A 17,825-nucleotide genomic window follows, 5' to 3' on the forward strand; every position below is an offset into this window, starting at 1 on the left:
TGAGTGCGCATGCGCAAATTCCCACTTGGAAACTTATACTCTAGCCGCTACTAAGGATGCATCAAAATCTCAGAAAAGATTGGAGGTACCTTATGGAGGCACGTGATGACCCGCTTGACCAGGCAAGTATTGTCCTAGGCTCTCGCAGACGTCTCTTTTAATCCCTTTTCCTCATAATTCCCGGCAAACACGGGGCGCAATTCATGTTATACCCTTAACACATTATACCCACCCACACCTTAACACAAACCCCATATCCCCTCCCTTCACCATTCATCCAGCATGCACATAAAACAGCGTACGTACATACAACTTCAAGAAGCCCCCTTGTCTACATAATAACTCCCAACACAACTTCGATTGAAATTCGATAAGCGTACCACATCAGTATGAGCCGAGGCGCTTGTACGACTATATTGTTAGTAGATCCCTTACAGCGACAAAATCGCATCTCGTGATATATCCGCATATAATTAATCGGATTAATACCTAAAATCCAATCATATAATAATTTGGTGTATCCAGCACAGAATATTTCGCGCTTACTTTCAATAACACACGATAGGATACTACAGTATCGAAGGAACACTGACAATACCCCGACGGATCTTGAAATCGATAGAATCTTTCCTCACACCTAACATAGTAACATATCGACAGGCGGAGAAAATTTACGAACTAAACCTTCCTTCCACTCCATTACATAATCTCCATTACATGCATGCATGCAGGTCTCGCATATGCACTGCAATACAGACGCGAAACCATGCGCCGTGAAACATTTGTACTCCCTCGTCCGTCCGAACCCTTCGAACGTTCAGGTCGTACGATCACACTACACTGCCTTACTTCTCCAAGCTGCTTTGCCGCGACTGACTTGAAGGCTCAAAGTTTGAGATTGACATAAGATTACATACACGTTATACTATGGCCTTCGCTTCTGAAGGAATGAATTTTTGGGGGTCGATATCAACTCCAACTCCATCCTTCAATTAGAGTATAAAATAAAAAAGTCGAAAAATCAGACCACACCGCCTTCCGAATATCGATTGATGTATTTAAATCTATGTATCTTCCTAGATACATGACTGAGTAATTAGATATGTATCTAATCTCGTAATTCGAATCCTTGGACCATAAGTAGTAATATGGAGTGTGATAGGGTGTGCATATCATATGTCTTAGTAGGCTAGCTAACTAACTTTCAAACCAAGCAAGCTATGGGATTTGGGAATAAGCGAGAAGGATTCAGTCAGGTACAAATTCGTACCTGCATTAGGGAATGGGGGCTTTTTTGGGGGGGCGAAAGTAAAAAAGAAGTCGTAAAATTTTACTCGTAGAGATGCGTGGGAGCAGGGAATAATATATTCCGGGTTAGGGATCGGAAAAAATGTGCCGAGGGTACAACATAAAAGAGGTTTTGACATGTGTAATGGAAATGTGCATCTGGGTGCCCGTTGCGGTCTGGAGCACCAACTTGATGTGAAAAGGTTTCGAAGATCACAAATTCCCTACTACTCGAAACCCAATTGATGTTCAACAACAGTATAATGTTCATTTAAATTTGGAGATTCAACATGATCTCAACTTTTGAAAAAATTCAATGGTTAAGGTCCTTGTAATTGTGGGAACCCATCGTACTGTTGGGAATCCTGATATAAATCCCTTGTGATATTTGATCCTTCCCAACGAAAAGTGCTTCAAGTATAACTGTGTAGCCATCTATGATCTATGATGATTCGTGTTTGTACAGAATATTGTACATGTACATAAAGAAATGAAAATAGTGTACAAATGCTATCGTGGCTCGACAGTCACAGGGTTTGAATCTGCGCATGACTTCGCGAACACCAAATAGCATCTAGCCATGGCTTTGGATCTTTTCTGGGTCCAAATTCTGCTACGAGTCGAGACGGCTCATCCATCACTGCTTGAGCGATGTCGATAGAATTCCTCACAACGTCTTCGTTAGTCGCGCAGCTAGTCTGAAAAAATGATCCATGCATTAATTCGGAAAATGCCTCCACTGTCTCGGAAATTCCAAAACGGAAGATAAGTGTAACTACGGGGAAAGTAGCGAAGAGGGCTATAACAACGCGTGTAGAACATTTGCGAGGCAAGGTCGATATGATTTGTGCTAGGATTAGAAGAGCACAAAGACATGATAGCGTGGCGAGAGCTAGGGAAGGAATGACGTGTATGTATAAGGTAGATAGCCCAAAGGTAGACATGAGAGTCAAGCTGCAGACGTGACCTTCCTTGCACTATTTAGTGTTAGTGACGACGACTATTGGTACGAGGAACGGTGGTTTATCAAAATCAATGTAAACTCACAAGAAATATTACAGCAACCCATAGCAAAGCTTTGAGAATACTGTAGACCGAGAGACTGAGGATCTCAGGAGGTTGTTGTTGTGAAGCCAGGAGGATAATAGTGAGGAAGCAAACTACCCAGCAGCATGTTCCTTCAAGATTGAGAAAGATTTGACATGGGGACTGTACTTCAGCATCCACAGTTTGGGAAAGGCTCAAACGCCAATAGATAGCCGTCTGACAGATGAGAAAAATGAGACCAAGACCAATAGTGACAGGGCTTGATGATGAGGGGAGAAATAAAACACTGGTTGAGATGGCGACAAGGATGTAGAAAATCATATGGTAGCTGTAGTTCTCTGGATACTCTGATCTCTCGGATTTGGAATTGCTAGGTAGCACATGATTATCGACATAATTATTTCTCGAGACTAAGTAGAGTGCTGGAGTAAGAAATGGCTGCGGGAAGTATTAGACTCGAGTAACAACTAGAAAACAATAATGAATGACAAACCAGTATCCAATTAACCTCTACAATTGATGCACAGACACTAGATGTAACAATAAAGAATGCAAGGCTTGTTGATTCCTCTTCAATATCATCTCCTCGGACACGTGATATTTTCTTCCGAGAAAAAAACGAATAGACTTTGATACCAGCCCAAAGCATGCACCAGCAGAGCCATTCGGAAGAGAGATTCAGGGCTTGTGGAGTGTCATTGTAAGCAAATGAATGAAACATTCTAGAAAATTAAAAGAAGAACCAATTTGGGTTAAGGGTATAAGGATTGTGGAGAAATCGATAAACAAGGGTGTATAGCAACGTAATCAAGACAGTTAAGATCTGTGTAAAAAAGGCCAGTAGGATAAGAGCAAAGAGATTGAACCACCAGAGTACAACTCTAATTTCCAGGGAGGCGTGGTGATTTTATGAGGAAGTGCCAAGAATAGTGTCAGCCCATCCTCAGACCCTCGTTGTGGGAGTCGAAGGATCTACGCGCACCGGCGCTTGCGGGCTTGGAGGATACATGTTTCTATAATTGGAGGTAAGCTTGCTACCTAATCATTGTTTTTATGTGAAAAGCAAAGGTTGAGGAGATGAAGAGGAAAGCATATATGATCAAAGACTCCTAACTCTGAGGCTATATCAATCCTACAGTGCTCTTTCGAACTTGAAGTTACTTGGCATGACGAACAAGCAGACAAATATGATGTTTCCAACGGTTGGAGTGTCCTAGGGATCAAGAATACGATGCAAAGCAAAGCAAAGCACTATGCAACAATGATCCGACAAGAACCAAAATAAACATGGTATTTATGTGCGGGACGTTGTTGGTTCATGTTGGTAATGATACTCTGAGTTGTTATATTCATGGAGAGAGATGCTTTGATACCTTTGTTGGAAGAAAAGTGTTGGAGGCTTGGCCAATGAGACATCACGTGAGTATATTTTAAGAGTCATTAAGCTCAGACGGGTATAGGGTCGGTTCAGGCCAGGCTATGTTCCGGGCTTTACCTAGTATTTTATTTTTAGACTGCCCATTGAGATCTTGAACGGGGTAAAGTCACATGGCACTGTTGAAATACCTACCTAGCTACTCGAGTAGTACCATATACTCTTACCTTTTTATATATTTTTGCCCTTGCCAACATGTTTCTTCACCACAATAACATCAAACTCATTCAAGCCCCCATTCTAGACCAAATTCTAGACCGAATGCTTCGGGCTGTTACCATGAGAATCAACACCTGGTATCGTTGGTTCTCTCCGATCCTCCGCCAGCTCGTTCGACTGATCTGTCACCTGCATTGGAAACCACAGCTGTTGCAAAACCTGCTTCATCACAGTGGGAAATCGTTCGTTTATTATGAATTGTAGGAACAGAGCATCTCCATCTTGGATTTCTTCCTACAAGACTTCGACCCCACAATCTCTCTTACAAATCTTTTCATCCTTCTCTTTTTTTTTGCTTTTGGTTAAATCTTCCGATATCCTTATCTCACACATGGTAAATGAGTAAGTAGGAGACGAAGGAAGTGGCGTGATCCCACGATGTTTCAGGGTTTGAACTGGTACAAAGTGGAATTATTATCGAATCTTCTACGTACTCGAAAAATGAATGTGGTACTTTTGGTGCATATTTTGTGTTGCATCATGATCCATTTTGTACGGATTCGAAGTCGAATACCAACAAATCATCGTGTGTACAATGTAAAGTCCATTGTTGGCAGTGCCAAAATTAAAATAGGGAAATATTCTCGAGTATTTTGGTGATACAATACAAGCTGAGGCATGCGGTGGGCCCCTGCAGTCATGTCATCATTTAGCTGCGCCTTACCTCAAAAGTAAGATTCTTCTTTTAATTGGTACTTCGGGGTGACACGAAAGTCTTACACACAGCAATTATTGTAGATTTTCAATGTTACCTCGTCAAGGGATTAAACCTGTGTTTGAGGGCTAGAAGTAATCTCAACATGATCAAGTCAAGGTATCCTAAGCCTGACATGGAGGCTTGTGTATCTCCCAGCTTCACGGGAGGGATGAGTGCCAATCGCTAGAACATGCAGGAAAAATCTATTAGTCTCGATTATTACACATATAGGACGAAATCAATCCTTGGTAGTACCTCGCTGTGTGAAATTGCTTTCAGTCATTTTCATCTTGTGGTTCCTTCTCTCTAATCCTTAGATCGGCTGTGGTCATCTACTTGTTACCACACGTTTTTCCTAGTATCCCACCCTCTAAAGTGTCGATGAATTTACATCTTTAAGCATTCAGACATGGCGAGTTCATCACAGCTTTCCGGGCGACGACGATGTTTTAGCTCAGTATCTTCTTGGAATGGACACTTGACTGGCTCGGTGTATACGATACTGGTTATCTTGCTATGCTGGGTGCAGCCATCATGGCAACAAAAGGATGCTTTGAACGATTTTTGCAGAAGATGGGGACATCAGACAACAGTTATTGATCGACAGTTGTTCATTGATGGCGGCATGGTTGATTGGAATCCATTATCACAGAATCCTTCGAACTACTCTAGTATGTTCTCGCAACAAAAGAATAGAGGCTCATTGAAAATTTTACTGACGGCACGACAGACTCCTGGCTTTTGTATAACGATCTAAACACAAGTCCTCCGGCGGTAGGAATGCCTCAGTTACAGGCAAATCTTTCAAAAAACGCCTCGATACCGAATGTAAATGGAGGTGTGCTTTGGGGCGATGAGGTCAATAAACGATTTTATCTATTCGGCGGCGATTATTTCGGTACTTCACCAAGTTCACCTAATCTGTATTCTTATGACATACTATATAATCAATGGGAAGATTTCGGACCACCTAACAACGGTGTGACAAGCGTCTCGTATGGCATGGGAGTGGGTATATCTGATCTTGGGCAGGGCTATATGCTTGGTGGATGGCAGAGCAATGCTTCGATACCCGGATGGAGTGGGCCTCCTATCGCAACGAGCGGTTTGATCAAGTATGATTACCAATCAGGAACATGGTCAAACAATACAGGACCAGGCCCAACCGGAAGAGCTGAGGGTGTTATGCTTTATCTGCCGGCGAGTCGCACTGGCGTTCTTGTCTACTTTGGTGGTATCCAGACACCATACAATAACCAGACTGTAGTAGCATCACCGATGAACCAAATTTATGTCTATGACATTCAAAGTTCTCAATGGTACACGCAAACCGCGACTGGTGATATCCCTGGAGATAGGAGGAGATTTTGTGCAGGTGCTACCTGGGCACCTGACCAGTCATCTTACAACATGTAAGATCATGCCGTCATGTCACCCATAAAATTTTCTGACATTTTTAGTTATCTATATGGTGGTGCAGGTTTCGGAGCTAATGCTTCAGGATTTGACGATGTCTATATACTCAGCCTTCCGTCATTTACATGGATTAAATGGTGGGAAAATACGCCAAATGATGCGAGACCACATAACATGTTGAGTTGCAATGTTGTCGATGGAGCTCAGATGCTTATAGTGGGTGGATCTTTCCCACTTGACCAGTCTACATGCGATAGTCCGAATTCCTGGGGTACGCATAACCTCGACCTCAATGAACCAGTCGCAGGGCTTCCATGGAACACATACCAACCGAATCTTACATCATATGCCGTACCTTCAGCCATATTATCTGTTGTGGGTGGATCGTACGTATTCGAAGACATCGAGTTGAAATATAATACTGACAATTAAGTAGTCCTACAGGTGGTGCGACGATGCAGTCGCCCTCTGCTGGTTTCCAAAACAATGATTTGAGCGTTTATTTTCGACAAAAAGCATCCGCAGTAAATCGTACGCCTACTAGGGCGATTACGACCGCAACGGGATCATCGACATCTAAGCATTCTGGAATTAAGTTAGCTTCAGCCGCTATCGTTGGAATTATTGTGGGAGTCGTAGGGATTCTTGGCATCTTAGCTGCATGCTTTTGCATCCTTCGCATTCGTAAGAGCCGTGCTCACGTACCTGAGGTTTTTGTACCAATTGTGCCTACATATGCTGCCGGAAATATATCCAAGATGCATCCACAACGACCCAATCGTTGTTACGATCCCCAAAATCCTCACATTGCGCAACAACGAGGTAAATCGACATACCAAGTACTGTCTTCACATACACCTGACGCAGTCGAGTTGGCGGGGACCACTTCCAGTGGAAGAAACTATTCAAACATCAATGCTGGTGGTAATCCGATATATACTCCACACGATGAGAGTGTACCACCATATACCAGTAATTGGCACCACCCAAATTCACCTCCTCAGAACCAGAAACATTTCAGCCCAACATCACCACATTCTCAACAGAACCAATTGTCACCTGTACCAACGGAATTAGACGCAGAAAGTACCATATTTTCTGCCTCTCCTACCTCTACATACTCGACATTAGGAAGAATGACGTCGAAAAAAATAACCCCAATACACGAGACGTATTATTCGACTTGAGTCATTGATAATTTTCTCTTTTTCTTGCTTCTAGCCTAGTATATCATCACCTTTTCATAGCGGGAGTGGTGTGCTGTGTCTGTATATATACAAGAGTTTTGGCGTTTTCAAATGAGGATATGTGGGGAGGAATACTATTTATTACCTAGTACTTATACTTATTATCACGAAACGATGACGTTTTCGTTCCTATATTTTCCTGAATGTTGTAGTCTTATATCGATTGGCCAACGCAGCCGCTGTTGGAGGGAGGGATTTAGTAAAAATATAAATGCTACAATATTATTTTTGGAAGTCTTGGTTGTGTTGTTTGTTCATGTTTGTGCTTTGTTGATGTGTTTTGCATCATAATTACTTGTAAGTTGGCGTCACAAACTTGGGAAATTAATTATAACTTATCTCTGTTTGGATCGAGTGCTGTATTTTTGGTAAACCTTGATTTTGATTAATTGGATCTTGGGGTTTTTTTTTTCAAGCTGGATAGAGATAACGAAGTTGGAAAGGCAAATAAGAAGAAGAAGAAAAGGAAAAGGTAAACTGTGGTGGAATAATGGGGATGATAAAGGGGGAGAAGTGTCGAAAAAAGAGGAGAGAGAAACCATTCCCAGAAGCTATTGCAGATTCTAGCTGTGACTACGGTACGTATATGCATATGAGAGTAGTGGCGATTTTCTTTAAAAGATATTAGTTAGGTTATGCTTGAAGAGAATTTCGTATTCCGGGGATTATGGTTTATGGATATACAGCTAGCTAGGGTGTTTTTTATAGTTTATGGCTGAAAGAATTATATCAATGGTCAAACTTAAATGAGGTGCGTGGTCGAATGAATACATAGTTTATTTCGTCCAGAGGGCGGGATGGGGGGGATTGTGTTGGATTGATAGATATGTAATGAAAATACTTGTAAGCTTTGAATTTTAAAGGATCTGAAGATTCTTTTTGTAACTCGGCTGCTAGTTTGGAGAGAGTCAGTTTGGGACTTACAATTTGCAAATGGACTCAAGACGTGAATAAATAATATCAATCTAGAAATCTAGGAATCTAACGATATCGATATCATTTGATGGTATTTTTACACTGAAGATTTATAGTATTGAATGAGAAGATGCTTCTGAATAGTCCAGATCTAAGCTGGTTGTCACGAATCACAATCATTCGGGTTATTGTTGTATTATGAGTATCGGTGATTTAGCTGCCAATTACAGGGGGAGTGTGATTTAACCGCGGTTTACAGGGGTTCCTTATCAGCTTCGATAAGGAACCTAGGAATCCTAGGACAAACGTTTTAGGCAATCACAATGAAACAGGACAAGTGTCCTAGGGGATTAGGGTAAGCTAGGATAGTATTTGTCCTAGGATAAATCGTCCTAGGATAAATCGTCCTAGGATAAATCGTCCTAGGATAAATCGTCCTAGGATAAATCGTCCTAGGATAAATCGTCCTAGGATGATAATTGTCCCAGGACAATTATCCTAGGAGATGAACCGTCCCAAGATTAGTGTTCTAAAGCAGATAGGATCACATAATAGAGCCTCTGAAAACGTAAACTCTTCAAAGCTCCGAAAAAAGGATTATTATATAAATAAAGTAGTTTTTGTTACGACGGCTATCTTCTACGCCGCGTTACATGACTAAACCAAGGTAACGTGATTAAGTCACGTTATGGACCGCTGAGGAACGCTGGCTGTCCAGGACCGCGCAGCGGTCCTAACTAGCCATAGACATGAAGGTCTATATAATCAAGATGGATTTCCTTTGTATAAAGTTTCGTACTCAAGATCAATCATTTAGTATACTCTATTACTAGTTACGAATTGTATATCATTATTGTCATTACTTTAAGTCCCTGCTTGACGTCTAGTTATAAACCACCTCGAGAGCCTAGAGCACTTCCACGTGATCTAGACGGCAAACCTCGTAACAGGTGGGTGTGAATCGGTGAAATGAATTTCCGGCAAGGAACTTGTCACGTCTTATCGTCCAATCAAAGACGAATTCTCGACCTCTGTCTCAGTCTCCTAAAGTTTTCTGGATTGTGTTCTACTTAGATTTGACCTCTTATTAATATCAAATTCTCTTCTATAATAAGTCATCATAGCTTCAGAAGCAGCAGATATTTCTCTTTCCTTTACCCATACTATTCTTCGCTTTTAGAGATTCCACATATCTTGATGACAAATGGGACGTATTGACTTTGGCGGCGAAATTTCCTGCAGGACGATCTTCCATAGTCTCAATCACTGATTTGCTGATAATGAGGGATAGACCGCAGATCTCCACTGCGGCTCACTTGTGGACTGTTTTCTGGTTTGCCTAGTGTACATCACTCTCAAACTTTAGTAAGCACTCGCTATTAACTCCGACTCCACATGCGGTTGTATCGATGCGTCGTCCACCTCACTTGTCCAACATGCAAGATCTTTGGAATAATGATCAAACGAATTTTTTAACAGCTTGGTGCAAAGTTCTATATTTTTTACTATGTGGACCAAAAAGGTGCTCATTTTATATTACTAACAAAGTTCCGTTGTTGTAAGAATCTATTCGAAAACTCTGCAAAGATTACCTGCTGTCTGATTCGCGATATTAAAACACAGGGTGCAGTTTGTTCTAGAAATTGTTGCAACGGACCATCCTTTTTGGTATCCACTCCACTGTGGACAATAGTTTCGTTGGGTCAGTCATATAGAGATGTTTCGCATCATGCATTAGTTTGTTCGATGCTTACATATCGGTTTTGAAGTATTCCAAGACCAAAGGAAAATCTTTTGAGGATGTTTGGTTTTGAACTCGGTTTGGATTATTAATACTTTACACTAAGTTTTTCCTGTGAGCAAAGACTCAACCGGCAGTTGCTACTTTTCTGCAGTACTATTTTATAGTATTACGACGGCAACTGGAAGGGGGTTTCTAAGGTTGAGAAGAATAGAAAAGATATCGAAAATGATTACAACATCGATTAGTGTCTTGAAGAATGTACAATCTGAGGCAGCTACCCAAAACATTATGATCTAGAATAATTAAAAAGGCTTATCTATTAATTGAAAGGAGAAATTTCAAAATGATTATTTAAGTTTCAATTACTTCTTACATAATAATAAATGATATAATTTAAAGGACTATAAAAGTTGATTGTTTTAATTATATTTTAATTAATTTATATTCGAGATTAAATCATATATTTATAATTAATATATATGACCTCTTCAAGATCATTGGTCTTTTACTCATTGGTTTTAAATAGTTCAAAAAAAATTGAATTTTAATATATTATTTTTCTTATAATATTTAAATTAATTCAAATATTTTTTTTAAAAAAAGTTAAAAGTCTTTGACTAAAAGTATCTTTTAGTTTTTTAAAATATTATTTATTAAAATTTCCTTCTTTTTAAATAAAATAAATAATATTTTTATTAATAATAGACTTTTTATTTCATTTTAAAATATATTTTTGTATTATATTAAATTCTTTTTAATTACTTTAATCATATTTTTATTTTTAATTTCTTATTTCTTTACTATTGATAAAATTATTTTTATACAGTGTATTAAATTATGAAATAGTAAAGTGTTATTTATTCATTTAGCTTTTTATTCTTTGTGATTTGTAGTGGGGTTCAGGATTGAGTGTTTTCTTTCTTTGCTTTTGAATAGTTTTAGGATTTTACCTCCTCACCCAACTAAAGTCCACCTGTCAAATCATGCCATACCTGCATAGGTGCATCTTTTTCTGCGATGCAGTCTCAATAACTTGGTTATGTTAAGTGCTAGCTTTGTCGACTTATTTCCCGCAATGCACTCAACGTCACTTGCCCCACCAAAGGATTACAAATACAACTGCTCCCAAACCGGTAATAACCGCCCAATTCGATAACATAAGAAGTCGAACTTCTTCGACCATAGTTTCCGTATCGTACTCAGATTCTACACTTCATTACACCTTCAGCACAATCTCAGTTTCAAAATGCCTTCATTTGAAACCCCCGTCCAAGATCCCCCAGCGGGAACCGCCATATCGAAAAACCCTCCCACCATTTTCACTCCGATCACTATCCGCGATGTCACGTTTCAGAATCGCATCTGGGTAGCTCCTATGTGCATGTACAGTGCAAATGATGGACACCTGACTGATTTCCATCTTGTCCATTACGGTGCCTTTGCTTTTCGCGGGGTTTCCTTGACTATTGTCGAAGCCACCGCTGTCCGTCCCGAAGGTCGAATCACTCCAGGTTGCACTGGACTTTGGCAAGATTCTCAGATACCTGGATTTAAGCGTGTGGTAGATTACGCGCATAGTCAAAACCAGCTCATAGGAATTCAGTTGGCGCATGCCGGACGGAAAGCTAGTACGTTACCTCCATGGAAGTCACTTAGAGGGGGAAGTGCTGTTGCGGAAGAAAGTTCTAGAGGATGGCCAAAGGGGGTTAAGGGTGTGAGTGCTATAAAGTGGGGTGAAGGGTATGCGGAGCCCAATGAAATGACGCTTGAGGATATTCAAGATGTGATCGATGGATTCCGCGACTCGGCTAAGAGAGCTGTAGAGGCAGGATTTGATGTCATTGAAATTCACTCTGCCCATGGATACCTATTGCACTCTTCTTTGAGTCCGGTTTCGAACAAGAGAACGGATCATTACGGAGGAAGCTGGGAGAACCGCACCAGACTCTTGATTGAGGTCATTAAAGCTGTCAGAAGTGTCATTCCGTCTGGCATGCCTTTGTTGCTCAGAATTAGTGCCACAGAATGGTTGAAAGATGATGTTGAGACTTGGGACATTCCAGACACTATCAAATTGGCAAAGTTACTTCCAGAACTTGGAGTTGATTTACTCGACGTCAGTTCAGCAGGCAACTCTCCCGCCCAAAAGATAGGAGCACATACCGATTATCAGGTTTCCATCGCAGGGCAAATTCGTGCGGCATTGTTCGAGGAAGGTATCAAGGGCCTGAAGATTGGTTGTGTGGGAATGATTACAGAAGCTCAAGCAGCAAAATCACATGTGCAGGAAGAGGAGGACACAGTGGAGGTTAATGATGAACAGGGGCAGATTGCTAAGGCGGATGTGGTTTTGGTTGCTAGACAGTTTTTGAGAGATCCCGGATGGGTTATTAAAGTGGCTCTTGAGTTGGGCGTTGACGTTAGGTTGCCACTCCAGTTTTTGAGAGCGGGCTTCATGAAGGGGACTACTTTCTAGAAGTATAAATAAAGGGATAAAGATGTAGATATAACAGGAGTTGAAATACTGATATAGATTAGACTTACAGATTATTCATTTGTCTATAAAAGATCTAAATAAACTTTTTCGAACCATTTTCCTCGCACCTTATTCTGCACTTCAATATTTACACTAGTATCACACTCACTAGGTAGTCTCAACCTCCGAACACGACTTATTCCGTTGTGTGTGAGTGCGTCTGACTACAATTCAATGTAATATTCTCTGAGTTTTAAATTCCTGAACATGCTCTCATCAAAGTCCTCAGTATAAAAGTTTGCAAGGCAAACCACTGAAAACCCTCTCCCATATAAATTTCTCCTGGATCTATCTTATCTTCTTGAAATTCTTATAGAAAAACACCTTGAATATTTCTTTTTCTTAATATTCAATCAGCATTTCAAACTTTATAATAAATTATATAATATAATTACAAAGAAGATTACATTGAATACTAAAACTGTTTAATTTTAAATAAACATTATCATTTATATTTTAAAAAGATTTTTTAAATAATTTTAAAAGACACTTTACATTATATATTAAATATAAATATAAAAGTTGATATATTAAAAATCAAGAAGCGAGTATAAGTGCTTTAAACTATATATAATAGTTTTAAACATCACATATATTGATATTTTTATAACATATATAGAATATTGCTTTAGAGTCTACTCGCTCAAATTGACGCCCCGCATTTCCCACCCCCACATAATTAAAAACCCCTCCATTCAACATTTTCCGTCCTCACACCCATCACAATTTCCCCGCCCTCACAACCTCAAACTCCCCAAAATGTCCGCCCCACCCCCAGCAGGGAAACCATCGTCTACCTAGACTCAAACTACCACCCCCTCCCGCAACCTTCTTCCCAAATCCCCACACGTATATGCCCATACCCTACACCCCGCTCCCCCAAATCCCCTCAGCCATACAGAGCCGCCACCATCCTCGTCACCTCCCTCTGTCCCCTCACGCGAGAAACCCTCTCCACTTTCCCCCCAGGCCAACTAAAACTCATAATCATCACCTCCGTCGGTACAAACCATGTCGATCTAACCTATTGCTCTGAAAACGGAATCCAAGTGTCCAATATGCCGGATACGAATACGGAGACGGTGGCTGAGCATGCTATTGCGCTTTATTTTGCCGTGAAGAGGGATATAGTGAGTATGCATGAGTGGACTATGAGGGGGGAGGAATGGGAGAGGAAGGGCACGGGGATTCTGGATATGAATACGTTTTATGGGGGTGGAGCGAGGGGTTGTAAGAATGAGGTTGTGGGGATTGTGGGAGGTGGGAAGATTGGTAGGGATATTTTTCTTTTGATTTTGATATGGGAGTTCCCTAACTTTTAGATTGGTGTGAATTAGACTAAACAAAACTAACACAACCCAGGAACCGCAATATCCACCCTCTGCAAAGCCCTCGGAATGAAAGTCTTAATCTCAGAACGCAAATCCACACCCCAAGAGCAAACCCGTGCAGGCCGAACACCCTTTTCCGAAATCCTCAGCCAATGCACCACGATAATTCTCTCCTGTCCCCTATCATCCACAACACAAAATCTAATTTCCGCCTCTGAATTCTCGCTCATGCGATGTGACGCGATTTTAATTAACGTTGCACGTGGGGGAGTAGTAAATGAAGTCGCTCTTGCGGGTGCGTTGGATAGAGGGGAGATATTGGGGGCTGCGACGGATGTTTTTGAGAGGGAACCGGTGGAGAAAGGGGAGAGTGCGTTGATTAGGGGGGAGGGGGAAAAGAGGGTTAGGAATTTAATTGTTAGTCCGCATGTGGCGTGGTTTGGAAGGGAGAGTCAGGAAAAATGTGTTAAGGCTGTTCAGGAGATTTTTGAAGGGTTTTTGAGAGGGGAGAAGATCAACTGTGTGGCTCAAGGGGAGAAAATTAATATTTAACCCGCCTGTATTTCATTAAGTAGGGTTTATTATGATGTTAATAACATCTTAGGAAGAAAATTTTGAAGAATTCATCGCAAGAAATTTCTCACAATTCCACCAAATATGGAAATATTCACATTACAAAATCCTGCCTACCAAAAGCTACTTCATTTTTGTAACTCCTCTATTTCCAAAAAAGTTTATTTTCTCAACAAAACTATACACAACAGATCATATCATACACCTTATAATAATTACAATTATTCTCACCTGGAACCAATTAAACAAAACATCATGTCTAATTCCATCCAACAAAACAATCGATATATATATAGATTCGAAGCAGTTTATTAATAATGAAACATAGGGATAGTAGAGATAGATACTCTAAACGATTTATTAAGCAATCATTAAGGAGATCCAGAATACTGTGGAGATTCGCTTGAATTGTATTGATGTGACATCATATAAGGTAAAGCCTCCTTTGTTGATCCATTACTTGTTCGCTTAGGATCAGTACCGTGACATTTTATATAGTATCATCTGATTTCGTAGCTATTTTCAATCATCATCGACGTCATTGTGCAACTCATCCGGCTTTTGAGTATCAAGTATAGGCTTTGACCTTACATTCACAAATAGTCGTCCACTAGATATAGATGACATAGTATATTAACTAATCCCCTTCCTCTCGCCCAAGGATAAATAGCCATCAGTGATACACATTACGAAACTCTAATCCCTAAATTTCCGGTACTCAAAAATCCCTTATTCCCCATCGCACCTCTCCATCCTATACTCAGCATACCGAATATCAGCCTTCCGTCTACAATTTCACTTTCCTTTTCATTCTCTCCCTGTACACCCTCCTTTTCGTCCTCAGAATCCTTTTCTTCAACCAAAAAGCAAACTTGACGAACATCCCCTGGTGCTAATACAGGTCTTTCTAATTCTGCTTCCCCTCCACCAGTTTCCTTCTCCGAATCAGAAACTACAATCTCCCAATTCAAACTTGTAGCATTAAATCCTTTAGTGGTAGTTAAATGAACTAAAGTCAAGGTGATAGGATTATCTTCTGTAATATTTTCTAATTGAGCTTCTAGTGCGTAGCTTCTTTTGCGTTTTGTTTCTTTGGATGGAGAGGTTGATGTCATGGATGTTGATGACCGATTAGAAGATGTAGATCTCAGGGATGGTAATGTACCAGTTTTGGTACGGACAACGAGACAGCCTTTACAGATAAATTGATATAGCTTGCGGAATGTGCGCGTGCGAGGGGAAGACGAAGGAGAAGATTCAGTATAGGTGACTGTGACGGCTAGAACGTGAGCTCCTTCTTCTTTGAGGTCGAAGTGAAGAACTTTTTGGAGGGATGCCTGGGAAATAATTTGTGTTTCTGGAGTTTCTTCTCCAGTTGTAGACGCTGCAGGGAACGGGGAAGGGCCAGAAAGAGGAAGCGAGATGGGGTTGGGCGTAGAGGGTATTTTCATTTCCGCGCTGAGAGTTATATTTGATATTACTTTGGTGGTATTGGGTGAGGCCACTATGTCCGGAGAGGTGTGAGTTTGAGAGAGTTGGGAAAGAGGAGGAAGTTCGTTATTAGCGCAAAGAGTACAACTAAACGTCTCCCCCACATATGCAGATCCGAAAGCTGGAGGAAGCGTGAGAAGAGGTGAGTGAATGAAGTTCGAAGGAGTGGGAGATGGATATGCGAGGGAGGCTGAGGGCGCTGGAAGACTGAGATTTGGAGGTGGTGAAGGGGAGGGCGTGGGAAGTGGATGTTGAATTGAGAGGGATGGGCGCGAAAGTCTGTAGACGACCAATTATTAGTATCTGACGCTGTTATTTAATTAAAACAGAGTGTAATTCATAAATAAGAACGAAGACAACATACCTCAAGACCTTCAAACTAACAGAATGAGGTTCCTTCACCCCATCCAGGGTCGATGTGACCCTTTGATGCGCCATTTCTGAGGAGATGTATTTGTCTCGACTCTATCTCATATATCCCATATACCAAGCTCAAATGAAAGAAATGGTAAACTTATTTTTCCTATCTTGACAACTCTTCGTCTCAATTCTCAAATTCACAGCTCAAATCATGCAATGTCTAGAATCAAACAAGGCTGAACGTCACAACTGACATACCATTAATTTCTGCCCCTCCCCACCGCTTTCTTATCGCTAGTTCATTTGCTTATCATTCCCTTGCATAATATTTTGAAGTCCAACACTCGTCATCACACTTTTTTTTCACAAGATTATATTAAAATCGAAATCGCAAAGCACAATCCTCCATTTACCATACATGTTTCATGTAACATATAAATTTCAACCCCGTCACATATTCAACACTCAACCAAAATGAGCAATTCCAATTCTCCTCCCAACGAAACACCCCAAGAAACCTCCCAACAAACTACCCAAGGAATCCCTCTATCCCGATCTAGCAGCTTAACCCTAATCCTCGATACACCCAAAGGTCAGTCAGTATGCATATCCAAACCAGAGCATATAGCCGATAACTACCACTTACCTCCAATACTTCCAACTCCCCATTTCCAATTCCCAACCCACACATCACATCACCTCATCCATCACTAACCCTCCCCCCAACCTCCACCAGGCCGCGGAATCTTCGCCTCCAAACTCATACCCGCACACACCATCCTCGAAGTATGTCCCGTCCTCGTCCTTGAGCCTACCGAGAACGAAACACACATTAGAAAAACAGAATTATATCATTATACCTAGTGAGTTTTCCCCCTTCCTTTCCCTTCCCTTTCCCCTTCCCCTTTTGGTTTCTCGCTTGTATCATTTCCACATGTAATTGGTTCTTCTATATATTACTATATACCACATACCGTATAACTCCCCAATAAAAGATCGGAAAAGCCCGTTCCAGCATTCTAGGTCGTGAAAAAAGTCTATCTTTACATATCATCCTCGTAAACTAGTTGCATGTTCTGGTTCAGATGATCTAGATATTTGGTTTCTATCATTATAGACAATCTAATCCAATTGCTGGGACTAGAGGTAAAACCTTCAAGAACTTAGAGGGTTTAGACTTATTCCATCTTCTACTGCTGAGTTTATACGGTATATGTGATTATGTAATTGTAGAGGCAGGTTTTGCTGATGAGGGATTCTAGTAATTGGCCTTATACACCCAAGACACAAAGCTCATGTGGGGGCACAAATAGAGCCTCGAAGCCACCGACGACGACCCAGGCAGTTATTCTTGGGTTAGGTAGCATGTTTAATCATTCCACATTACACCAAAATGTTGGGTGGAAACGGGACGTCAAAAATCTCCTTGTGACTTACACTGCACTGAGGGATATCAAAGAAGGAGAGGAATTGTGCATATCATATGGATCAAGGTTAACATTCAAGGACACCGAGGCAGACAAGTTA

The 17,825-nt window shown here is 40.8% G+C and overlaps 7 protein-coding genes across 7 annotated transcripts; 5 read left to right on the top strand and 2 right to left on the bottom strand.

Annotated features, from left to right (window-relative positions):
• Positions 1 to 3,046: 3,046 nt before the first annotated feature.
• Positions 3,047 to 3,619, top strand: SS1G_03918 (predicted protein; the record flags this gene model as incomplete). Its single annotated transcript, XM_001595778.1, has 2 exons — positions 3,047 to 3,127; positions 3,473 to 3,619. 2 exons carry the CDS (start codon positions 3,047 to 3,049, stop codon positions 3,617 to 3,619), a joined length of 228 nt encoding a protein of 75 aa, XP_001595828.1.
• A 402-nt stretch (positions 3,620 to 4,021) lies between these two features.
• Positions 4,022 to 4,321, bottom strand: SS1G_03919 (predicted protein; the record flags this gene model as incomplete). Its single annotated transcript, XM_001595779.1, has 2 exons — positions 4,022 to 4,147; positions 4,232 to 4,321. The coding sequence occupies 2 exons, from the start codon at positions 4,319 to 4,321 to the stop codon at positions 4,022 to 4,024; spliced, it is 216 nt and encodes a 71-aa protein (XP_001595829.1).
• A 467-nt stretch (positions 4,322 to 4,788) lies between these two features.
• SS1G_03920 (hypothetical protein) lies at positions 4,789 to 7,288 on the top strand (the record flags this gene model as incomplete). The annotated part of the gene is made up of 4 exons (XM_001595780.1): positions 4,789 to 4,828; positions 5,416 to 6,097; positions 6,146 to 6,487; positions 6,538 to 7,288. The coding sequence occupies 4 exons, from the start codon at positions 4,789 to 4,791 to the stop codon at positions 7,286 to 7,288; spliced, it is 1,815 nt and encodes a 604-aa protein (XP_001595830.1).
• Positions 7,289 to 11,253: 3,965 nt separating this feature from the next.
• Positions 11,254 to 12,483, top strand: SS1G_03921 (hypothetical protein; the record flags this gene model as incomplete). The annotated part of the gene is made up of 1 exon (XM_001595781.1): positions 11,254 to 12,483. The coding sequence occupies one exon, from the start codon at positions 11,254 to 11,256 to the stop codon at positions 12,481 to 12,483; it is 1,230 nt and encodes a 409-aa protein (XP_001595831.1).
• A 1,118-nt stretch (positions 12,484 to 13,601) lies between these two features.
• On the top strand, positions 13,602 to 14,426 carry SS1G_03922 (hypothetical protein; the record flags this gene model as incomplete). Its single annotated transcript, XM_001595782.1, has 2 exons — positions 13,602 to 13,815; positions 13,906 to 14,426. The coding sequence occupies 2 exons, from the start codon at positions 13,602 to 13,604 to the stop codon at positions 14,424 to 14,426; spliced, it is 735 nt and encodes a 244-aa protein (XP_001595832.1).
• A 707-nt stretch (positions 14,427 to 15,133) lies between these two features.
• SS1G_03923 (hypothetical protein) lies at positions 15,134 to 16,376 on the bottom strand (the record flags this gene model as incomplete). Its single annotated transcript, XM_001595783.1, has 2 exons — positions 15,134 to 16,217; positions 16,303 to 16,376. 2 exons carry the CDS (start codon positions 16,374 to 16,376, stop codon positions 15,134 to 15,136), a joined length of 1,158 nt encoding a protein of 385 aa, XP_001595833.1.
• Positions 16,377 to 16,772: 396 nt separating this feature from the next.
• Positions 16,773 to 17,162, top strand: SS1G_03924 (hypothetical protein; the record flags this gene model as incomplete). The annotated part of the gene is made up of 2 exons (XM_001595784.1): positions 16,773 to 16,890; positions 17,035 to 17,162. 2 exons carry the CDS (start codon positions 16,773 to 16,775, stop codon positions 17,160 to 17,162), a joined length of 246 nt encoding a protein of 81 aa, XP_001595834.1.
• Between the last annotated feature and the right edge of the window lie 663 nt (positions 17,163 to 17,825).

This window comes from Sclerotinia sclerotiorum, genomic scaffold, assembly GCF_000146945.2.
Source record: "Sclerotinia sclerotiorum 1980 UF-70 scaffold_4 genomic scaffold, whole genome shotgun sequence".
Taxonomy (NCBI): Eukaryota; Fungi; Ascomycota; class Leotiomycetes; order Helotiales; family Sclerotiniaceae; genus Sclerotinia; species Sclerotinia sclerotiorum.